Source organism: Trematomus bernacchii, unplaced genomic scaffold (genome assembly GCF_902827165.1).
Source record: "Trematomus bernacchii unplaced genomic scaffold, fTreBer1.1, whole genome shotgun sequence".
NCBI classification, from domain to species: Eukaryota; Metazoa; Chordata; class Actinopteri; order Perciformes; family Nototheniidae; genus Trematomus; species Trematomus bernacchii.
The window spans coordinates 8,612,916-8,638,534 of NW_022988043.1; the positions used below are offsets into that span (position 1 = coordinate 8,612,916).

The 25,619-nt window shown below is 44.0% G+C and overlaps 1 protein-coding gene across 1 annotated transcript; it reads right to left on the reverse strand.

The window, feature by feature from the left end:
* plcxd3 (phosphatidylinositol-specific phospholipase C, X domain containing 3) lies at positions 1-25,102 on the reverse strand. Its single transcript, XM_034118737.1, has 6 exons — positions 24,814-25,102; positions 6,405-6,661; positions 6,035-6,208; positions 4,538-4,713; positions 3,641-3,742; positions 1-2,500 (listed from the first exon to the last, which is right to left on the reverse strand). Exons 1-6 carry the CDS (start codon positions 24,914-24,916, stop codon positions 2,344-2,346), a joined length of 969 nt encoding a protein of 322 aa, XP_033974628.1. The 5' UTR covers positions 24,917-25,102; the 3' UTR covers positions 1-2,343.
* Positions 25,103-25,619: the final 517 nt, after the last annotated feature.

The window sequence follows — 25,619 nt, forward strand, 5'->3', positions numbered from 1 at the left end:
TCTTTAGGCATAGAAGCTTTATTTGATTTGCCGTTTTCACTGAGAACAGAGTCACTTTTGAATAAAAGCTTTTGATTTTAACAACAGCAAAGGACTCGTTAGACACCAGAACATAAAGGCAATGACAACAGTTTGGACCAGGGAAGACACAAATGTCCGTACAACACAATTTAAGCCTTTTCAAGTTTGAAAATGTGGGTTGCTTTATTCTTAATCTGTATGGAGTAGTGGAAGTGCAACATTTAAAAAGTAATTGTTTTCTGTGTAACTAAGATGCACCCATGCTCTGGAGAACAATATGCAGAAAATAACAGAGGAGAAGCTAAACAACAATAGGTAGATGTAGAACTGTTTGGTTCATGCACAAATCTGAAAAAAAATAAAATAAGTTTTTATATAGTAGTATGATAGCTTAGTTTAGGTCAAAGTTAAGAAGTTATTAGCAATGATTTTGCAATACTTTAAAGAATTAGCAATTTAACGGCAGGATACTATTTGCAATTACAGTATGTACAGACTTATTTTCACAATAGAAAACATTTTAACATGAAAACACACTGAAGTAAAGAAGTACTGTTTAAACTCTAAAACTGGAACTCAGCTCCACATTGAAGCATACAATACAAAAAGGACTTTCTAGCTGGGACTCAGTCTCTCGATCACATGTTACTTTTTAGAAATGGCACAGTTACTCACATGACATACATTCACAAATCCAAAGAGTTGAGTTTTCTGTTTTGGTTGTACATTACCAAACTAGTAACAGTGTCCTGACAGAATACATTCTCAGCAGAAAGCGCCACACTGATCATAGGCTGTGTGGATGTTTGACTTGTATGTGATTGTTTTCATGCATAATGTGTAAAACCGCGCAATAAAAATATTCTTTTTATCTTTCTGGGTGCAATTTCAAGGTATTTTTCCATCTTAGTAAAATACTGCAAGTTAAATATTGAAAGCAATTCAAGACAAATGAAACATAATGGTGTGCTAAATGATATAGCACAAAACAGATGATTCAGTAACATTCAGAAACATGAAACACCTAATTAGGTAGACACCAAAGAGTTACAGCTAGATATTAAACCAAACATTGATTGTGTTATTTAACAAGTGTCAATAGACACTGATGTGACATCAAGACCCCCTGACTCCATGAATCCTTTTCTGACTTCAAATGAATCTTGACTCTGAGTTAGAGTCAATAAACCTTACTGTATCACCTGTTATTATGAAAGGAACAACACTGTGATACATCGTATGATGACTCACAAATACTGCACTACAGCAGTAAGTAAAGGTGCACACACAGACAGCGGATAAAAGCTCATACCCAGATTTACTGTATTTTTATACTTGGTTATCACGACTCAGCACCCACCACAAAATGCCATAAATGTGTCATGTTGGATTCCTTACTGTTAGAGGTGACTAGTAACATAGAAAGCATTACTAGCTATCTTAAATACATCTTTTTTTAAGTCACCTTGCACAATGACATGTTAGAATTATTGTTTGGTTTTGATGCACCATATGTAAAGTACACATGTTGTGAAAGGTACTTTTTTCTTGGCTGACAAAGCTTCACTCTCGCTCTCTATTTCTCTGTGTTTATTAATGAGTGAATACATGACTTACCAAGTCAAGTAATGGTGTCTGATCAATGTCAAGGCTGCAAGCTTATTTCAGATGAGACTAAAAGAAAAAAACCAATGTGAGATAACTGCTGAGGAAACATAAAAAAGGTTGGTTTCTTGTTTAACACTTAAAATAATTCTGCTGTGTAGGCCTATATGCTTTTCAGAAACACTCGCAGTGATCTGACTTAGAATGCCTATTGTAAAAATAACGTCTCTACAAATTGAGTGGTTTAAGTTTCTTAACACCAATTTCTGCAAAAAAACTTTTACTAGAATTTAAAAAATGATGTACCAATACATTTAGCAGAATGTTGAAATGCTGAGAGCAATCTACGCCAGGTGAAGTGCTTTGCCTGAAAACAGTGCATTTAATCAGTGGAGAACGCTGTTATTTTTTACAGCACAGAAAGTAAAGAACATCTCACTTGAAAAAACTATTTTGATCCCCAATTTAGGAAACAAAACAAAACCTCATTCTCTTTGTGCTCCAACCAAACACCATTGTTGTTCCTCCCAATCCCAACTTCCCTTACCTCAACGTCCTTCTGTCAATTGAGCTCGCACACCACTATAGCCCTAAATAAATTTAAGGGAGCAGTGCAGCTCCCCTCCTGAAATAAATGCCAAAGAGAGAAGAGTGAGAGCGCAGACAAAGCCTCTAGTGATAGTGGTGACTGTGCTCCCTAACGCCCACTGTGGGCTCTCAGGTGGCGTAATCATCCTCGTCGTCCAGGTGATAGTTGAGGGTGATGACAGCGCTGATGAATTCTCCGAGCTCTACAAAGTCAGCTGTGATAATGTTGATGCCACTCTCCCCGGGTCTCTGTGACCTGATCCACTGCATCATGGCCGGTAAGGCCCTGGGAGGACGCATGAAAACACACACAGGCACACGTTAGGAGAAAGAGGAAGAGGGGGAAACAAAGTCACAAAAGATAAAGAGAGGGAGTGAAGAAGGGATAATTCTCCGTTGGTTAAACACGGAGAGGGACACGCTGTGATAAAAGATCTCTGTGACGCAGCATGGGATGTCTGTGAGCCAGAAAGCAGCTGTGAGGATGACACTTGCTGGACATGATCATGTGTGCCGTGCACCAGGGGGAGGGTGTTACTCCTGCAGATGCCTCACCCAGCTTTCTGCCCTACAAAATTCACCAGCTGTCTCCTCCCAAACCGCTCGCTTTCTTCGCTCTGTCTGTGTGGCTAAAGGAATAGATGGAGTTTTGAAGGATGCCTACATCAAAGTAACCTAATGCCTGGTGAGAATGACTGATAGTGGAGTTATCAAATGAATAATTCATGCCCGGGGAACTGGTGGCTCTGCTGCTGAGGCTTTTAACAAACTGGTGACATTAAGATAAAAATGATATACACACAGACCCCCTGGTAAATCAGAAAAAGACAACTTTAACAAGAACGGAGAAGAGGCAGTTTAGAAAGAGGGAGGAGGTGGTAAAGAAGCATCGCCTCAGGTTTGTGGCAGCTGTCTGTTCAAAAAAACTGAAATTAGGTCAATGTCAAACGTAGAAAGCAACACGCCAATGGATTATTAAATGATATGATGACTCAAATATGAGTCATAGTTATGTGAGCCTGAGGTGTTGCTTGATGTTTGGTTGCCTGTGTATAAATTGAATAATTGTATGTGCCCCCTGTGTTGCTTACCCTGCATCTAATTCAATCCTAGTGCTGTATAAAACATAATTTTCTCTCTTTCTGTCATATATCAGTTGCACACCTATTATGATATACTTTTCCGATTCCATATTTTAGACAATAAACACAACTGTGTTCACGTTTTTTCTGCCGCACAATCCCCTGTCTCATGCAAACATCATAAAAATGCCCACACAATTAATTAATTTATGAATCTGGTCTAATTTCCATTCTCTGATTTATCATTTCATCACATACGTCATCATTGTTAGAGCTTTATGTTTTGTTATGTTTATTTTTTGTGATATTTCACCACTAAAGAAACATAGAAACATCGTCCACACCTTTCTGTGATTGTCTCTCTCAGTCCGCTCGCCATGCCCTTCATCACGGTGCTGGCCTTCGGTGTCAGGACCACCTGGGAGACAAAGAAGGTCCCCTTCCTCCTGCAAGAGACACATCAAGTATTTACAATGTGTTTTGGATTTATTTGACCTTTTGTGTAGTTTTGTAGTTTTACGTGAAGCCCCTTATGAGATCTGCAGCTGAGAGGTGCTGCTGTGCATAAATAAATAAAACATTTATTCTCTTTAGATTAATTACTTTAAGTAACCACAATGAAAGAAAGTTAGTTATTCTGTCTGACTCAAATATAGACAGAACATTTTCACATGCAAATTTATACCAGCTTCTAAGAACATTTTACCCCATTACTGTCAGCAGTTTCATTTAATAGCACAGTATGTAATTGTCTACCACTAGGGCTCTCTTATCAAAACAATAAAAAAAGACAGGGTTTGATGGAGTTCATTACTGTCATTAAGGACAGCTCTTCCTGCTTAGGATTCTTGTATTGTTCATGGTTGAGGAGATTTCTAATTTCTAAAACATTAAAACTAGGTGATTAAAACAGGTAAGATCACTGAACAAAGCTGTTTGACAGTGGTCCTCAGATGCTTCTCTGTGGAGCTCCTGGACACCTGTGGTCTCTGTGGAAAACATATGTTTAGAGCGGGCTTCAAGCTGAGTAGCCAGTGATGTTTGCTCAGCTTGTTTCTCTGATAACTTAAAACCCACCTAAAGCCAAATCATTTTCACAGGTTTCAAAACAAATAGAACCCATGATTGAAACAGGTAAAAACACTGAGTCACATAGAGCTCCTCAAAGGTTTGCAAGATTTCCTCCCATTTAACGTCATGCATTAGGATGCCCTCTTAGTGTAATAAAGGTAAAGGCTGACCTCCGATCAGTAACTGACGCCTGGAGAAACTGAATCAGCTTCTCTGGGTCGGTGGTGTTGGCCCATGGGGAGGGCATCATCTGCCCGGGCCACAGGAAGGGCACCTCCAGGGCCATGGGGTGATGGTAGAAGACCAGCACCTGGTACTCCTTCTCCCATAGATACTGCAGAGACACCTGGGGATGGAGGCATGTGTTCAGCGCAGCAGGAGGTATATAAAGAGCGGACATTTTGAGATTCAAAGAAAAGAAGAAAAGATGATGGGATAAGTTATTGTAAATACATAAGAGCAACTTCTGTGCTGAGTGACATTTAAAACAGGTAGCTAAGATGTACCTGGCAGTTTTTTTAGAAAGCTTTGTGTTCATTTAAAAGAAGCAAATAAAATAAGTGGATATAATTGCCTGATGTGATGCCTATTTCTGCAACGTTGTTCAATATTCAGTGTTGATTGTTCAAAAATTGTATTTCAGACGACAACCGCTGTTTTATGTGATAGTGGTGGTCTAATGGATAGTGAGGTGGGCTGAAGATCGGAAGGTTGTGAGTTCAAATCCCGCCTGGAACACCACCACTAGTGTGCCCTTGAGTAAGGCCCTTAGTTACTCCAGGGAGAATGTCATTGTAAGTCGCTTTGGATAAAAGCGTCAGCTAAATGAAATGTAATGTCTAATCAGAGTGTATTGCTTAATACTAAAATAACTAAAGAGAACTGGTGGAGTTACAGGCTATTCAAGAGGAAAACATTTCTCAGAATTACTGAGACTGAAACCTGCCAGAATTGAAAAAGATAAATGTTACACGTTGGTGCAGTTCTACTTGTAGTTTCTGTTTTATTAATTAAAGAAGGAAAACATTCAACTTTTTTGTACAATATTATAGTGTAAACCACAATATTGTATAAGCATTGCTTTAGTTGCAGTACTTTTACAGTGTATCATAATGAAAGAATAAAAAAACTATCAGAGAAAAGCCCTAGATAGACATTACCTATTCAACTTCTATGCAAAAGGGAATATGTGGAAACATGATAATAATCATTCTGTTTCACAAGAGATCAAAACACAGAGATCACGGCTATGCAGGGCTGATAAAACAATAATTATTTAAAAGCGTTTTGAACACACACACTGTCAGACCCCTCCCCCCCGCCCCCACACATACACACAAACACACACTGACAATAACAATATGTGCCTGGTTTTTATTTCTCTTAATCAAGAGTGGCTGAGGTAAAAAAAAAGCATCGTTTTGTTCAGCTTCTAGGTTACTTAATTGCTTTAAGTCCTACTCAATACAATACAATACAAAGGGGCTTTATTGGCATGACCACATTTTAAACATAGTATTGCCAAAGCATTCTGCACAAGGCGTTATAAAAGAACAACAACTAAAAAGAAACACTAAACATAAATGTCAACAATACATGTGGCACAACAGGAAAACACAAAACATGATTCACTGTGAAGTGTCTAGTGTATCTGAATAGGACAGTACCTCCTGAGCGAAGATGACCGGGCAGAGTTTGTCTCCAAACACCTCTCTTAACATGGCCACCAGTTTTTCATGGTGCATGTTCTGCACGCCGTAGAAGTGGTTAAAGTCCAGGAACACAACCTCTCTGGCATGAGCTGACAGGAAACCGCTGATCTGCTCTAGACCTTCACGGACCTAAAAGACACAAATATGAACAACAAAGGTATTAACAATTTATTTGAACACATAATGAGATTAAATATAGGCACTTGTTGATAAAACTCACATTAATATGCTGCCACATACACAGATATGTACAAACATTACTTAGCAGCCACATGCATTGGAAAAATATTCATCACATTAGAAAACTTCAGAGTTGTATGCTGACCGTGGCGCTGAATAGCCCGTGGGCGAAGAACAGCTCGTTGTCGGGGTCACGGGGCTTGGTGGAGATGCGCAGGTCAAAGAAGCGGACCCCAGCCTCCAGTTGGCTCGTGAAGTTCATGGTCTGTGTAGCCAACCACTTTCTCATTAGCTTCTTGGCCACCGTGCCAAAAACAGACACAAAGTTCTGCACAGTGTCCGGCTGCTCGGGGCCAATTGGAGACGCCTCGTCAATGTAAAAACTAAAGGAATCATGGGAACCTGGAGGAGACACAAACATGAGTCTTAATGCAGGTTTTCAACGCAGCAGGTTTTGTTTCTGTGCTGACACAGCTTTGAGAGTGAGGTCAAAGATGGAAAATATCCCGGTACCATGGCAACAACACTGACTGAGAATAATAGCATTTTACGTCGTAAAGTTATGAACTTGTATGACTTGAAAAGTTGTGCTCATATACTCTTATTTATTCAGACCAGAAATCCGAGAGAAATTAGGATTTTTGCTTTAGCTTTCAGAGCATATTCTCTACAGTGAATATAAAATGCAATTGTCTGTGTTTACCTTTTGTTTTGTCAGTTGGTGTTGTCATTGGTCTTTTTCCAACCATACAGATCAATTACTTAAAACACAATAATCATATATTGAGTCTTACCGGTTTGTCCAACTATCATGTTGTTACCAAATATTTTAACAACATCTTGTGGTCTTCCTCAGTAGATGAAGTAGTCATATTCATTTTATGTAGAGAACTTTTCTTTTTGCTAGATCTGTTGCCGGTTTTTTCCTCTGTCTCTGTAAGTAATATGCCTTTAGAATCCAGTCTTGTCTCATCCTTAATGACTCAATTTGCAATTTCCTATCCTTGGTGATCTTCTAGTCCCCACAGTAAGGCTAATTTCCTTCAGAATTGCAAAGGTATATTATATTTTCTTGTAGATTATAGGATCCCCTTTCATACTGTAGATCTTGACAAAACACTAACACCCAGTGGCGGAGTGGAGTGGCTTCAGACATGTCAGAGGTAAGATATCTCATATGAATACAGATATATAAATGTACTAAGCGATTGATCCAAAATCTCATTCTAATTTTATTGTCTGGCTAATATAACTGTTATACTGGGAGCTGCATCAAAATAATAATCCAAGGTCCTATCCCGTTAGTGGCAGTAAAATAACACTGGACAGATTGTGAAGGTCTGTCGATGTATTGATGCTTTCCTAGGTGACACTTAAGCATTGCCTTGCAATCGATGCATGGTGAATTCTGCTAGTGAGGTCTCAAGGTCATGTGTCCTCTATGTCTGTTTGAAAGTAAGATAAGAGTAAGAGTGTGTTTATGTGGGTTTATGCACATTGTATGCAAATTAGGCTGACAGTAATTCTGTTAAATGCCTCCTGCTCTAATCACTGGACTTGATTTTTCATCGACTTTTGGTCTCCTCATCGCTCAATCCTAACAAATACACCCTCCTCTCCTCCACCAACACACACGTCTGCATGCACAGACAGAGCCTGGATTGACCTTCAGCTATTATCCAGTGCCAGGTCTATGCAGAGGGCTCAGAGAATGACTATAAGCAGGATAGACAGCTAAATCCTGGGGCGGGGGGGGGGGGAAATAACATCCCTGCAGGCTGATAGTAGCAACAGGGTCACAGCGAAGCATAGTATGACCTTAACCAGTCGCAACCGCTCGATAGGCTGCAACTACAGAGAAAGATTATTCTTTGTCTTTAAAGGTAATGCAAAATAATGTAATAATAATCACACAATTGTTTTCTTCATTTTCCAACCAAATATGCTCCATTCATTGAATAAAATGGTTACAATTACAATGTCTTAAAGCCCAAGGTGGTATTTTTTATTTGCTTTTTTAGTCCAAACAGTCCAAAATCTAAAATAATTGAAACATTTTTCCATTATCTAGATAGTTAGCTGAAATTGTTTAGTCACTGGATCAACGATTTGTGAGAACATCCATGACAATAGTGAAAATGCAAAAGATATGACAAAATACCTGAATAACAATGGTGCTGAGCTTGCATGTGAACTTTAGGAACTCGTCTTTCACATAAACCGCTGGTGGTTTACGCCCATTTCATGACGAATCATTATTGCTCCCCATGGACTCTATTTTAGAATGGAAAGAGGAGAAGAGTGGAGAGTAAATGAGAAAATGACTAAACTATATACCAAAAGTTGCTGTGCTCATGATTCCCCATTTTCTCTCCACTACATTTTCCATGTGTGGATCTTTACACAAACTTGCTGCAGGCGTGTAACATGGGCAACGGAAGAACCCGGTCGGTTTTGGTGGAGGTCAAATCCCGGGAAATTAGGTTTCATCGTCATTAATATTGTGAGATTGGGACCATATGTTTATGCAACATTCATGTAGTGTAGTCTGCTAAATATGAAAAATGTGTTACCGTAATACCTCAATTGGAGAGTTTTAATCTTGTACGATTGTAGAGTAATTCAAGTGTTATTGTTTCCAGCCCTTTATTCTTCAAGTTCCTTTTCAATTAGCTCGAGAGTCTAGATTCACCCTGTCTCACACCTCTTCCATCTTGTTAGAGTAGCAATGCGCACAAAGCATATATTTCACATGAGGCTCTATTATCTGACTTTTTGAATCAAGATAAATGTTCTCCTGCTGGAAAACTCAATTACCTGCCACTGTTGAAGCCAAAGCAGCCTGTGGAGAATCCAAACCTAATCATTTCTGCCTACTTCTGAGATATTTTCACAAATGATTTAGTCAAGCAACTTTTAAAATTGAAAAGGTGTGTAATGAGCATGAGTAAACTACCAGGCTTTGCTGTCAGTTATACAATCCAGAGAACAGTATAAGCAGATTGGTATCCAAGCTATTTTAAAGTCTTTGTCTAAAGTCATGAAGCACCTGGTCAAGCACGATGGCTTTGGCAAACCAACCATTACAGAAATAGCTTTACTTTTCCTGCATCCTTATAAATCAGCTTTATTTACTGGGACAAATACTCTCTTTCTTTGTCTTTCTCATGACCAAAATATTTTCCATCCGTTGTTTGTTTAGAATTTTTACATCTTCTGTTTATCAATGGCTTTTAAGCTGGCTGATTTCCTTGCCTCCAAGCATCTCGGTGCCCTACCAGTGTGTATCCTGGCATCTGATATCATCCATCCTCCCTGTTCAGCGGCTTAAGTGGCAGCACAATTGTCAAGGGACTGATCGACAGATTTACAGCTGAAAGTGCTGGGTCTGTCGTTCCCTCTGCCCTGAGGGAGCAAAGCAAGACTGAGGAGGCCTCTCTTGCAATGGATTCATATTTATTGCCTGCAAACCATCTTAATATAATACAATTACCCTGATCCTTTCTCCCTGGCCTATATGCTATTCATTCATTTCCTCCGCTAAAGCCATAAGCTGCTACAGTCAGCCATTGAAGAGGATAAGTATGGCTCCATTGAGCCTTCTCATGTGAATCTGATACTTTTAGGTCTATTTGGGCATTTTTCTGTGAGGTAGCTAATCCGTAGATTCCGTACCATTGTTTATATTGACATAGAAACAAATCACTCTGTGCTTGTAAAATTTGCCAACATATTAATTTAAATATCCCCCCGCCCAAGGTGGATGTGGATTTTTCGATGACCCAAATACTGGAGAGTAAATGTAAACATTTTGGCCTGTTAACATATAGGCAGAGCTTAGTTAATTAATATACATAACATAGACCTGGAGGAATCTAAATGTACATTTACTCTAGTGATTGTGCACACTTGTGGGAAGTGATACATGCGCGTTCCAGTAAGTATATTTGTTTTGTATTGAACTGATACTGAAAATCCAAATTAATTTCTATGGCAGCAACATTCTCCCAGCCGTTCCTTCCCGAGAGTAAAGCTTGTTTCATGGTGGGAGACCCACAGAGAGACAGGTTCAGGGTATATCTGGCAGCACACCTTTGCTGACCACCTCAGGCAGCCTGCAGCCTGCAGCACTCACCCAGAAGATCTAACAATAGCCACAGAAAACTCACCCAACATGTCCCCCACTGATCATCTTTGGGAAAGGAAAAATTCTCCATGCCTCTTTCCCTCCTTCTCCCCCTTTATTGAACACCATATTTAATCTGCCATCACTCCCTCTTGCTTTCCTCTTATGCTCATTGCCTTACCCTTTGCCACATTAGAAATAGAGAAGAACTGGCTCATCTGACTAGTAGTCTCCATAGGTGGGCACAGAGTGATGCAAATGTGGCATGTGGGGCCAAACATGGAGAATTTTGTTATTTCTAAAAGCAAACAAAGTGGCTCTGCCAAGCAGAGGAGCAGCGAGATCATGCTTTGAAAGATATCTGTAATCTGACTGTAATATGTAAAATCAATTTGTTTTATTATAGCCCAACATCACAAATGAGCGTCTGGGGGTTAACCTGTTAAGCCCCAAGCCTATTTTTCAGGCCTCAGGCTCAAAAATGACATTCCCAGAACAAATTACCATAACTTCTAAAAGGGGTAAATTAATCATCTTTTTTCTCAAAGCAATGATAAACCTGTGAGTTGGATGTAGAAAAGTTAGAATCAATATAGAATTGATTCATTTTAAAGTAAATTCAGATTGAACATAGTAAAAAAAAACATTACTTATAGTGAAAACCACCCTTGAATGATGGGATAGTAGACTAAAAGCTTTAGGAATCCAAACTATAACATATAATAAGTATCAAGACTGATGCAAAACAAGTGACATTTGACCTTTTTAGAGAGGTTTAGCAAAAAAAAAAACACCTTTGGGGTCATTTGGGTGGATTTGGGTGGATTTGCCGTTTCTCTGGAACCCATTGGTCGATTTTGGTGATTGACACCTCTTTTGAACCATTAGAGCCAATAGAATCCAAGGGGAAGTTCCACATACACACACACGTTACCATTGAGGAGTGAGACTTACCCCTAGATTCCACCGAGTCCGTCTGTGCCGTGTTACTGCCGCGTTACGGCCGCGTTACGAGCGATCGCAGCCACTATAGTCAATGGGTGCTATTCCATCAGACGCGCCGTGTTACGGCTAGAAGCGTCCCAGAAGCGTCCCAGAAGCGTCCCAGAAGCGTCCCAGAAGCGTCCCAGAAGCGTCCCAGAAGCGTCTCGGCTCTGGGCTCCGCTAAAAATAGGATGCTGGTCTATTTTTGACGCAACGTGATGTGTTGCATAGCGCTGGCCAGGAAGTGGACCGGTCAGAGCATCCAGTCAATCCCCAAAATAAACTAATTTAAAGTAGCCTGTCCAGGAAATATGCCCAAATCAACAAAAACTGCGAGCCGGCACGCAAGACGCTCTGCTTCTGAAACGCGCCCGGTAGGGTTTGACGCTATAGGAGGCCGGAACAAATCACGGCGCAGCCGTAAGCGCCGCAGACGGACCCGGTGGAATCCCGGGGTTACGCGCAGCAAGTCGAAAGCTATGTTATGCTCTGAAAACTGAAAACTGAAACCTAGGCTCAAACTAGTAAATATGAAGATGGATTATCAGTAATCATTTCAAAGTGACACAGACACATTGGATTAACCATTGGATTAACCTTCAGCAGCGTTTTTATCGTTTTGATGCCATTGAACACAACTTTTGATCAGAACAACAGCTAAGGTAAGAATATCTCAGTGAAGCTACGTGTTGTGATGTCTGTTTTCGCTTCCCCTGTCGCGAGTTTGGATCGCTCAGTGATGATACTTATATTTCTGGAATCTGTGGAATCTCAGCTTGCTAATCGATATTGTTTGTGCAGATACGATAAGTAATAAGGGTATTGAAGCCATGAGTTCTGTGCTAAGTGCGATAGCATTTTTCCGCTCAGGGCTCATTTAGACGCTTCTTGTGAGACTTGTGTTTTGTTTCGGTAAAAATTGTTCGTATCGTCAGTTAGCTGAGTTTCTTCCCGTTAAGTGAGTATGGAACATTAATAGTTTCATAAATGTTAAGAAGCCCTGAGACACAGTTGTCTCAGGGCCCGCTGGGGCCCGCGGGGGCATGGGGCTTAACAATCTGTAAAGCTGATTTGAATATAACAAAGTCATACCAGCACCTCAGCATGTTAAACATCTCTAAAACTATGTTTTGAATTTAAATAAAAAGCGTACTGGTTATAGTTACACTAGTATAGTTACTAATCTGCCTTTCTCTTCACAGCTTGTCTCCTTTTTCTGGACTAATTTCAATCAGCATTGAAAACAGCAATGAGTCAGTTATTCTCAGGGTAAATACATGTAATTATGTATTGGTGTCTTTGGACTGAGAAATATCTAGCAATTTTAATCTAGTCCGAGCTCTCTAAGACAATACAAAAGAAAAGACTATTAATTTTGATGAATGTATAAAACTGCGTTTTTTGCCATCATACAAGATCAAAAAAACGAATGATATAATTGATAACTCTGTTTTCCTCTGCACCTGTCTCACTGCGATGTACCACACGGTTTCATTTAAAGGTGGGGTAGGTAAGTTTGAGAAACCGGCTCGAGATACACTTTTTGTTATATTCCATGGAATGCTCTTAACATCCCGATAGCAATGAATATCTTAAGTGCTTTGACAAAAAATCCATAAAAAAATGTCATCTGTGGAAGCCGTAGTACTGTAAAAAGCACGACCAATCATTTTAGCCGGCCCGGCTAAAATAACTGGATGGCCTACCTGCCTGTCAGCCTTCCATCTGTGCACAAACTTATCTCGTGCCCTCATTGGTCATGTGTGTGTGTGTTGGAGGAGGGGCTCTGTAAGGAAGTCTGAAGGAAGAGGCAGATGTACTTTCAAATTCTAGCGCACTCGAGCTGGTTTCTCCAAAATTACATACCCCACCTTTAAAACAAAAAAATGCAAATAGTGTAAATATGCCGGATTTTAGCTGCTCCGTTTAAAAATACGTTGGATCCTTCGATTTTGACTGGTCGTTTACTGAACATCATGCATACTGTTTTTTTTACGTTTAACTGTAAGCAAATGTTGTTCAGCCAGTGTTGAACCTTGTCCAATGCATTAGAGAGACAGGATGAGATAATTTCAGTGTTTTTCCCGTGTATAAAGATGACCGCATCATCGTCATACATTTGCACATTCAACTCAGGACATACATTAGGCAAGTCATTTATGTACAGGGAAAAAAGTAACGGTCCAAGAATGGAACCTTGTGGAACCCCAACAGGGTTTGCACCGTTGACCAGAACACACTGTTTTCTGTTCGATAAGTAGGACTTTAGCCAATGTATAGAAACTGCAGAAAAATTGAAATAAGTCAGCTTTGTAAGGAGCACTTTGTGGTCAACAGTGTCAAATGCCTTTCTGAGATCAAGGAAGACAGCACCTACATATGGGCTCGTGTCCAACATACATTTAACCTTTTCCACAAAGACAAAGTTAGCTGTCTCAGTGGAGTGATGAGCACGGAAACCAAACTGCATTGGGTGGAGTGGAGCGAAACCTTTGTCTAAATGTTTGGTGATTAATGTTTGGTGATTAGTTTTGACACCCATTTCTCAACTATCTTAGAGACACAGGGGAGGAAGCTGATGAAAGCCTCCTCCCAGCCCGAAACCAACCCTAAGATTATATTTTTACCTCAACCTCTGTGATTTCCTCCAGGTCAAAAACGGGTTGTGTATCCACAGTCGGGCTAGGTGAGACCTCAGATGGGGGGAAGAACTTTGTAATGTCCAGAGCACTATTTATGAAATACTCATTGAGAGAGCTGGCCAACACTGCAAGGTCTTTTATCAGGGCATCATTGATTTTTTATTCTAGTACATTATTTTCCTGTTTGGTATATGTTTACCTAATAGTTTATTTAAAGGTCCCATGTCATGGCCATTTCTACTGATCATAATTCCATTGTTGAGGTATACTAAAATAGATTTATATTGTGCAATTTTCCAAACTCACATCGGTTTCTCATAAAGCATCTCTGTATAGTATGTGTATTCACTCTCTGTCCTAAACGGCTTGTTGGAGTTCCTGCCCCCCCCTGTGAGCCCAGTGGCCATCTGCGAGACAGCGAGACACAGCGAAACCCAGCCCGAAACCAGCCCGAGCACACACACACACCCGCAGCCTGGCTGGGAGTTTGTATTACTGTATCCAGGAAGAAAAAGAGAAATCTCCAACGAGGCGTTCCGGGGGAGCATAGACAGGTATTTTCTGTGTTAGAGTTTTACTCGCTACAGGTTGTACTTTGAGGGTTTGTGACTCTGCAGAACGTTTACATGCATATAAAGCTACATAACACACAAGGGGACGGGTAATAACCAGAAAAGCATGACATGTGACCTTTAAGGTTTGCCAAACTTTGTTACAGTTACCTTTCGCACCTTCAATTATATTGATGAAAAAGTTTGCTTTGGCCTGTCTTATTGTTTGTGTTACCTTGTTACGAGCATGAGTGAATTTCTGTCTATCAGTGGATAGTCCGGATTTCAAACTCTGCTTCAATAGTTGGTATCTAGATTTAATTAGATTCCTGCATTGTAGATTCAGCCAGGGAAGATGATGTGATATCTCTCACAGGCTCCGCCCTCTACTGGACTCTATGGGTACTACCTTATCATGCAAGCATTCACCTACTGAGACTTCTATAGACGTAGCCGGCCCCGGGGCGGGCCTACCTGAATGCGCGCGCATCTCACCGTATAAAAGGAGGCCTCACCTCCTGACCGTCATCCCTTTCTCTTCAGCGAGCGGAAGTGAACACTGAGCAAGACGTGAAAGAGAAAGAGATGGATTGAACAAACATGGAACCACTCCAAGAGCACCGAATCTGCCCGACATGCCCTGGCCTGATTGCAGGAGCTGACCCGCACCGCCTGTGCTTCCAGTGCCTGGGGCCGAACCATGCTGAGGAGGGCCTAGGCCAGTCGCCGGCCTGTAATGCCTGCCGCATGATCCCGCAGCTAAGCCGCCTGCATCGTGGCGAGCATTTCCGGGTGAAGCTCGGCCCGCAGGTGGAGGTGGAGGATCAGGACCTAGAGGTGGTCGACATGGATGATCTCGATGAGGTGCCAATCGAGTTCACCCTCCCCAGGGGCCGGGTGGTCGCGTTCGCGGAGGGGGAGGACGACGAGGACGCCTCGTTGTCTGACACCTTCGGTTCCGGCGGCCAGGAGGGTCCAGCACACAGGTCTGCGCGTCTGGACTTCCTGGCGGTGATGACCCTGGCAGCGGGGCATGTGGGCTTACCGCTCCCCCCACCGCTGCCACCGAGGCCTGTAAGCCGCCTTCGGCAGGGGTTTTACGGCCCGGTGCTTCCGCCTTCGTCTTGCCCCCGTTGCCAGATATCTGGCAGTGTGTGGAGGCGACGTGGCGGCGGCCATTGAGGACGAATGCCCTAGTAGCAGCCATGGCGGGTATCATCAGGGTGCAGGGCCGCTCGGACATGGCATGTCCCGGTGTGCACCCCCTCGATGAAAGCCTGGCGGCCCATCTGCTTCCGCAGGCAGCTGGTTGGGCGGAGGGGAAGAAACCTCTGCCCCCGCTGCCGCGGGACCGAGACACCCTGGAATATTTAGACAAAATGTTCAGGCTCGGTGCACAGATGGCGGCTGCGGCCATTAATCTCGGCGTGTTGGGCGTCTCCTTGATTACCCCTCAAGCAGACGCCCCCGCCCTTCCGCCTCAGGACGGGAGCGATTATCCGGACCGCTGCATAGGTCAGATGAACAATCTGATTCATGGCGTGGCCGCCGCAGCGGGGCGGGTGATGTCCTTGGCCACAGTGGCCTTGCGTCACGTGTGGCTAGGACTCACCGCCCTATCCAAGAAGGACCGAGAGGATCTCCTTGGAGCCCCCGTGTCCACGGAAGGGCTCTTTGGATCGATATCCTCGGTCACCCAGCGCCTAGAGGAGGAGAGAGTGCATGCTACTGCTGGCTCCTCCTCAGGAGTTCTTCAGATTTGACGTGGCAACTCTCCCGTGAAGTCAGACCCTCTGGCTCTTGGACTTGTGATGTGAATTCTCCGGCCGAAGCTCCTAATAAACCATCAGTGTTTGACATCAAAGCTCCAGCTCTATCCCGTGTCTCCTTCCTGAGTCGGTGACTCCCACTGCATTGCTACACAGAAGTTTCTCCCACAGTGGGCATGCGCAGATGAGAGTGATAAACCGCAGGAAGTGCTATCAGAGCGCTATGCGGGTACAGGGGGATTATGGCCGGCGTATTACTGTCAGGGAACACACTACGCCTAGAGTAAAGACTCCGATTAATGCGCTTTACCATAGTGGGGAAACAAAGGGGACATTATGGTGGAGCCATGGCGGTCTGCTCAGGGACCTCCATGGGCAAAACTTCCCTTCACGGGGGGTTTTGCGGCGGAACGGGTCACAGCTCCATAGCTGGGGCCCCACAGCTGAGAGCTTGTCCCCTAACACAATGTTATGGGGAATGGAAACTCAGCTGTGTGTTAACAAAGTGGATGGACAGGACGCTGAAACGGGGTTATTCACTCCAGTTTTGCAGCATCCCACCTCCATTCAAAGGCATGCGATAGGTAAATCTGTCATCCCAGGAGGAGATGGGTTTCCTCTCAGCAGAGATTCAGGCTCTGGTGCAAAAACAGGCGGTGTCTGTTGTGCACCCTCAGCACAGAGAAAAGGGTCTTTATTCCATGTACTTCCTGGTTCTCAAGAAGACAGGGGAATTCAGACCTATTCTAGATCTCCGCGGCCTGAATCGCCACATTGCCTGCAGAAAATTCCGCATGTTAACTATAAAACAGTTAATGGGGCTAGTGCAACCGGGCGATTGGTTCACCACCATCGACCTGAAAGACGCATACTTTCATGTGGAAATTGCTCCGGAGCACAGAAAGTATCTGCATTTTGCCTTCCAGGGGATAGCCTACGAGTACAACAGGCTGCTGTTCGGCTACTCCCTATCCCCACGCACGTTCAGCAAATGTGTGGCCACTGCGCTCCAACCGCTGCGCGCCCACGGCATGAGAGTTTTCTTTTACCTAGATGACCTCATAGTCATGGCCAGGTCCAGGGAACAGGCAATGCTTTGCACAGCGCAATTGATCCTACACCTAACCAAGTTGGGCTTTGCGATCAATTGGAAAAAGAGCACCCCCATACCTCACCAACAGGCGTTGTATTTGGGAGTGGTGCTCGATGCAGGCGCGCTGCAACAGTGACAGCTTTAACTGTCATGCAGACTCTGGGTCTCATGGCGGCTGCTCACGTTGTGGTCCCGCTCGGGTTACTGCATATGCACCGCCTGCAGAGGTGGTTCTCCAGCCTGCGTTTGGACCCCAAGAGGCACAAACGACATCTGGTGACCATCCCCCCCTCAGTGGAGGACAACCTCCGGTTCTGGGGGTCCCCGGATCACCTCCGGAGGGGGTCTCCACTGGGACGGGTGACCTCCTACATCACAGTGTTCACGGACGCATCCAGAACAGGATGGGGAGGGACCTGCCTGAAGAGGGCGTTGGTCTCTAACAGAGACACGGCACAGCAACCTCCTAGAGCTACGGGCAGTAGTGTTGGTCCTCCAGCATTTCATGCCCCTAATTCAGGGGAGACATGTACTGGTCAGGAGCGACAACAGCACCACAGTGGCATACATCAACAGGCAGGGCGGAGTCCGCTCCGCCGCCTTGTTGACCACAGCGGAGAAACTGTGGTTATGGGCTTCAGAGGTAGTGTTATCTCTGAGAGCCCTCCACATCCCGGGACTGGAGAACAGGGGGGTCGACCTCATGTCGAGGGGCGGCCCCCTGCAAGGCGAGTGGGCGCTTCACCCAGAGGTGGTGAAGCAGATCTGGGCCCAGTTCAAGACAGCAGAGGTGGATTTGTTCGCGATCCGGCCCTGTGGTTCTCCATGGCTCTGAGCGACGACCCGCCCTTGGGGGTGGACGCGTTTGCACACGAGCCATGGCCAAGAAAGCTGCTATACGCCTTTCCACCGCTGCGTCTCATTCTCCCTTTCCTGGGGAGAGTGAGGCGAGAACGTCTGTCAGTCATCCTAGTAGCACCGGATCGCGTCGGGGCACCGTGGTACTCAGAGATGACACAGATGAAGGTGGTCTCAAGAGGCAGGTACAATTGGGGCGTTACCCACTCTGGGCCAACCTCTCCAGGCTTGGCTCCTGAGAGGGACAGGCTGAGACAGGGTGGGTTGTCTGACAGTGTTATTCAGTCTATCAAGGCAGCTAGAGTGGGATCAACAACAGCCTGTTATGGCGCATTTCCACTACACGGCCTCACTCGGTATGGCTAGGCCTCGTTAGGCCTTGTTAGGACTGGCTCACTTTATGGCGCATTTCCATTACAGTTTAGGAACTGGGGTAGTATCTATAGTAACGCAGTGTAGGCGGAGCCGTGACGTCATCTTAAATGCGAAACACAAAACCAACATCAGCCGTTAGCTGTTAGCCCTCAGAGCTCACAGCTCCTCATATCTGTTCAGAAACTAGACAAAAGTTAAACAAGTACAAACCACAGACTGTCTGTGTCATGGCGAATACAGTCGCTGCTTTATTTATGTCTGTATAGGCCGTTGTTGTGAGTGTGGACGGTCGGAGCATACACTGCGTTAGCTTAGCCGATCTCCATTTAGACAACACGCATTTTAAAAGGTTTTTCGCCTGCCGTCTGTCTGCAGACTTGTCAAAGCATTAATTCATGGTTTTTACTAACCGGTATCAGTATGTTGTTACTTCGGCATCATTTTGAAACGTGTATTACAATTAAATCACGGTCAAATATGTTCATCTTGTTGTAGTTGTAGCCCCCTTGCCAGCGATTCTCTCTCCAGTTTAGCATACTCAGACTCAGCCTGGTTGTTCCTGGCCCTAGAACCACAATTTTATGGGGCCAGAAAAACTGTGAATTAGGACCCGCTAGCCGGTACTAGGCCAAGTGGAAGCGCAACCAAAAACGGGCCCAGCACGGCTCGGCACGCTTAAAGCGAGCTCCGCGCTGCAGTGGAAACGCGCCATTACAGGCCAAAGTGGCTGGGATTCCAGCGATGGTGTGAGGAGCGGAGAATAGAGCCCCTATCTTGTGAGTTGGGCTCTATTTTATCCTTCTTACAGTTACTGGTGGACAGAGGGCTTGCTCATTCTACAGTGAAAGTGTATGCAGCAGCCATCTCGTCCTGCCATTAGGGATTTGACGGCAGGTCAGCCTTTTCTCAGCCACTGATGTCGCAGTTTTTACAGGGGGTCAGGAGGCTGCGCCCAGTAGTGCACGCCTCCGCCCCGCAGTGGGACCTGCTGTTGGTGCTCGAGGCTCTGGTCACAGAACCATTTGAGCCTCTGGAGCTCTCCTCCCTGGAAGCACTGTCGTGGAAGACAGCATTGCTACTTGCCTTAACGTCAGCCAAAAGAGTGTCTGAGTTAACCGCTCTGTAGGTGCACCCGAGTTGCTTGTTGATTCGGGGTGACCGGAGCGGGGCGACACTCAGACCGAACCCCTCGTTTGTGCCCAAGAGCCTAAGGAGTGCGTTCAGGTCGAGGGCTATTCAGTTAGGGGGTTTTAGTCTTCCACCCCATAGTGGGGCCAGGGAAGCTAAATTGCACCTCCTCTGCCCGGTGAGTGCGCTAGCATGTTATGTAGAGCACACGGCTGCCCTTAGATGCACTGACAGCTTTTTGTGTGCTTCGGGGGCGGGGTGACCGGGAAAGCTCTGTCCAAGAAAAGCCTGGCAGGCTGGCTCCGCGAAGGTATTGCACACGCCTACGGACAGGTGGGGAGAGCCTGTCCCAGGGGGGTCCGTGCGCACTCCACACGGGCTGTGGCTGTGTCAACAGCCTTATTCAACGGTGTGAGTGTGGAGGATATATGCACGGCGGCATCTTGGTCAACGCCATGCCCCTTCATAAAGTTTTATCTCTTGGACATGTCTGGCTCTTTCTCCTTGTCTGAGCTTGCTGGGGCAACACAGGACTGGTGAGGAGGGGGGGGGCTGTGGGTCAGTAGGCATCTGACCCCCTCCCCGGGCGTAAATGTGACCCCCTCCCCGGGCGTAAATGCGCTTACGTTTTTTTCCGAGCCCCCTGGAGGGTCGCGGAGGGCTCGCCTCGCCTGCCTGGGGGCAGGAGGGGAGAGCCCTCCACACTATAGTCTGCACACACTCTGCACGGGGTCAGTGTCTGAGTGTGGGGGACATGGGGGCACTTGCGCTCTCCCCGTGCTCCTTAGGGACTCGGGAGAGGTGGTGCATAGTGAACCCATACAGGGCTGGGGACTTTCTCTGTCTGCCTATAGGCGGACGGGGGGGAGCCCTCAGAACTGTTTCCGAGCACACTTTTCGCGAGGTAAGCGCGTCAGGGTGTGCTCTGTCAGCCGCAGCCCGGACTTCTCCACGGTTACAACTGAGGGAGAGGTGAGTGAGGCGCAGCGGCTGCTAAAGCCGGTCAGGGACAGTGAGGTGGAACAGTGTTGTTGGACGACAGTGCGCGTATACATCGGGGCTCCGCCCACTGTACCCATAGAGTCCAGTAGAGGAGCCTGTGAGAGATATAACGAGGGGTTACGTATGGTAACCCTTGTTATATAAGCACAGGCGGAGCCCTCTACTCGGGGCACTGTCTGTCCTATACCGCTCGCTGAAGAGAGGTGTAGGATGACGGTCAGGAGGCGAGGCCTCCTTTTATGCGGTGAGATGCGAGCGCATTCAGGTAGGCCCGCCCCGGGGCCGGCTACGTCTATAGAAGTCTCAGTAGGTGAATGCTTGCATGATAAGGTAGTACCCATAGAGTCCAGTAGAGGGCTCCGCCTGTGCTTATATAACAAGGGTTACCATACGTAACCCCTTGTTCCTTCCTGTCCCTAAGGCACCCTCTTCTTGAGAAGGAAGACATTAGGCTCGTCTCAATACCCCTCCTCGACTCCTCTCCTCCCCTCCTCCGGGACTTGACCCGGAAATCGATCAAGACACGCCATGTTGAAGGACGTCCCAATAGCTGAAATGCACACGGAGGAGTCGAGGAGGGGTGAGGGAGGAGGGGTGCGGGAGGAGACGAAAGGGAGGATACACGAGAGCAGACTACGCGGAAGTGTTTTCACTACTCGCGTATAAAAGCCCCGCCCCCACCTTCACAACTGGTCGATTTCAAGAGGAAAACGGAGAACTGGAAGAATGAGTGGAAAAGCGTCACATAAATGTATAAGTGCTCACAGCTCCGTGGGAATTATTATGTGCAATTCATTTCTTAAGGTTATACTAACAATTTAAGTCATGTTTAATGATCTTGAACGTCACTAAAACATAGCTATTAAGAAAGCTATTTCATAAATGGCTAGATCTTGATAAATAACAATTATTTGTTTTGTTTTGTGTTAAAATATTGAGTAGTTAAATTATTTAAAATGCACAGTCCTGAATGTGGGTTTGTGGTGAATGTGGGGATCTACAGGACACACATGTTCAGAGTAAAGGCTTTCACATTATTATAATTATAATTTTATTGAAATGTACATTTTACACCAAAACGGAACACAAAAGCAGGACTAACCATCATACATTGAATTCCTTGACTAACAAGAGCAAGATTCATCATTTAAATACATATTTAACAACAAATGGGCCGGTTCTAAGGGGTTATTCAGTTAAGCCCAATTAATACCTGAGGACTCCTCTGTCCTCGCGTCACCTCCTCGTGTCTCTCGCTCGCATCTTACGGAGGCGGAGCTAAGACGCAAGGAAGGGACGCGAGTGAGGGAAAGGAGGAGTCGAGGAGGGGTATTGAGACGAGGCTATGGTATCATTCATTTTAGATACAAACAGATTACTGTTTTCACCAATATCTTCAGAGGACAGAGTGTCCCCCCAATCAATCATTTTCACTGCATCAATAAAACGTTGTTGCAGGTTTTTGGGGATGAAGCGAGAGCCCAAGGCAAGGGTTTTAAGTGTGGCCATGAACCTTTTTTTTGTGAGTTTCCTGGTAAAAAGAATAGGATTATGGTCAGAAAGACCAGTCAGTAAGTTGTAGGTTTTAACTATTCTGTCAGCTTTGTTTGTAAACAATAAATATATCATAGTCTTAGAGGTTTTGGTTATTCTAGTCGGTTGATCCATTAGTTGTATTAAGTTGTGGTTATCCATGATCCGTTTTAAGCTCTTTCTATTTTGTTTGTCATTCCAGTTGATATTAAAGTCTCCTAGAATAATTAGCTCTTTGTTGGAGTCACAGGAATTCAGCATGAGTTTTACCTGATCATAGAAATCCACCTTAGCGGTGGGTTGTCGATACAGGAAAATCATGGTGAGGGACATTTCCTCAGATAGTGTGATTTCCACACCAACACTTGACTGAATAAAAGTTCCCCCTTCGCTATGAAGCTCACGCTTTCAAGTGAAAATATACAGGTGCACTTTGCTTTCCAATACCTTAACATTATTCATTATTTAAAATGTTTACCTTTCTGTAAAGCACTTTGGTCACCAATTGTCTTTTGTATGTTCTGTACATGAAATGTCTTGACTGTGATTGAGTGTGGATGAAATTACCAGTATGTTAAAGACCCGTATGGAGGTACAGTAGCTAATCATTGGCACTTCACCATTAGAGACCCATACGTCATTCCACATGATGGACTGAGCCAATATCCCTGGGGATATTAACCCCTATAGCTTTGTGAGTGAAATGTAATTTGCTTTGATTGCCTTTTCAAATACACAAGAAAACTAACACATGAACTCACTAACAATTTACAGTATTTTCCTATCCTACGCATTCTGACTGCATTAGCTCATTGTCCAATTATTTGAAGCATACAAATGCCATTCAAAAAATAATAAATTAGATAATAATTAAGTATTTTCTATCACTGTGAAACCTTTTAAAATTCACTCCCAATCATACAGATTATGTATATTAATGAGTACAGCTGTGGAATGCCGGCAATGCAGACACAGTGGGGGCTTTTGGCAACAGCAGAGCACAACGCCATCACATCACCCACGCATGGTAGATTACTCCAAACTGCCAAAACACTTGGCCCTGAATCATTGAGACTGTCGGCTGGATAACTTTCTTTTTTTTCTTCTTGAAAATAAATAGCATCACTGAATTACAGGCAACAGTGTGTGGATCCTAATGTAAAGAGTGTATGTCAGGAAACTTTATGATGAACATAATATTCTTTAACTAAAAGGAAAAGTGAAACTAAGATAAAACAGATGTCTCTTTTGTCTGTCCCAGTTTCACTTCTGCTTGAACAAAGGCTGTGTTCTTAGATGAGACAAAAGGAAGTGATATGAGACTCACTTCCAGACATACACTCCAATAAGAACACATGGGTGTTGCTGAAACAATTGATAAAAATGCTTTTTAAGAAACCTTATGCCAGATGGGTAAACACAAACACAAGAAAGTGCAAAGAATCTGAGGATGTTAACAGAATCTGTCTCCAAAGGGATGCAAGTCAAAGAAAAGCTGATCTGCAGGCCGCAGGGCCAATAAGAAGTGATGATACCTAATTAAATGGGACAGGCAGTGTTTACATGCTGGCTTGGCAAGAATGAACATGTCCTGTGATTCAGCCAAAATGCATGAGGTCATATGTCATGCTGCTTCTGTATAACAGTCAGTATTTGATTAAATCTATGATGTATTGCATGTGTCTATTTGTCATGCCTCATTGGACACCATATGGCAAGCTATCTGCATCTGAAAACCCATCATTGCACATGCCACCCCTAAATATATCAGGTATCTAGTGCAACAGCATAAAAGTGAGGAGAGATATGGAGAGTGGGGGGCGGAGGTTTAAAGATTAAAACTGGAAAATTAGAAAATTAAGAATGAAAAAGCTTTGTGTAATGGTTTCATAATCACCACGCAGCAGATATACAATTATTCTAATATGCCATTCCATCATTCAGAGGTGTGCTTTACAACCAGAGTGTCATACTTTATTGGAGTTTAAGGAATCCTAAACACTGATTGGCTAAAGGTAAAACAGATAATCTGAGTGAATCCACCACCCCAGTACAGACGCCAAAAGTCTTACACAAAACAGAGCAGCGTGGTCATCTGTCTATATCATTCATCTTTATATAATGTGTCAGGGCTTCTCATCGTTAAGTTAGATAGGCAAGCAATACATAATGTAGGTATTATTGATCACCTTGAGAAAACGGACTATTACAGGAGAAAGCCGAACTATTGAAAATAAAGGACATTTATTATGTTGCGCAACAGGTCTCACCCTAACGAGGTACAATGAAACTACAGCCGAGTTGCACGGGGTATATAGTAAAACATCAACGTTTGAAAGCAGATATACATGTTTAATGTTAAAACTCATGGTCTAACATATTTATTTAGTTCCCACCTACCAGGATAGATACAGGCAATGCGCGCGGATAGAAAGAGAAGAACATATTTCTCCTCACATGATTACATTTGATCAACATGAAAGAAACACTTACCGGGAATAGCCAGGTTGGTGAGCGGAAGAGTGTGCATGCTCTGCGGTAAACTTGACATCCAGTCAGCGAACCGCATGTCGTTTCTCCCGTGAGACGAAGCCATGCTGCCACCGTGCACAACGCTCCGTTCTCCCGGACCGGTGCCTGCGCCAACCTGGATAGCGCTCGCTCTCTCTTTCTCTATACACACACCCACATACACACATAGTCTCGCGCACAGTCTTTCTCTCTCTCACACACACAAATACATACACCAGAGAGACAGAGAGACAGTCCACACCCCCCTGAACAGCTCTCCTCGGCTGATGGCACAATTATGAAATGCGGTTCGTACAGCTTTCCAATATTACGCAGCAGCAATAATACTCTAACCAGTACGTTTCAGTTTTTAAGTGATATCATCTGAAACTTTAGTACCATTCATTATTTCAGTGTTATTCTTCAAAAAGAGGCGACTACCCAAAATTCAGGCGTTTTCTAAGGTTTATTGAAAGCGTCAGAAAACCCACCAATGGCAGCATGATAAAACGTATAGTCTGGGACAATGTAGTTACATTAGTATATCGATACATCTACAAAGCTTATGAATACATCGTTTTTTAACTGGATGGAATATTTTTAACATTTAGTACAGTTTTGGAGACGAGCATTGGGTCTTTATTTCTCTACAAAAGGATAAGGAATCAGCAAAAAAATCATTTTAGCTCTAAATATCCAAATACTGAAAACTAATTGTAATGTTTGAGGTCATGCAATTTCAGGACAGAGCCATATGATTAATGATCACTGCAGTTAAAACGGAAATG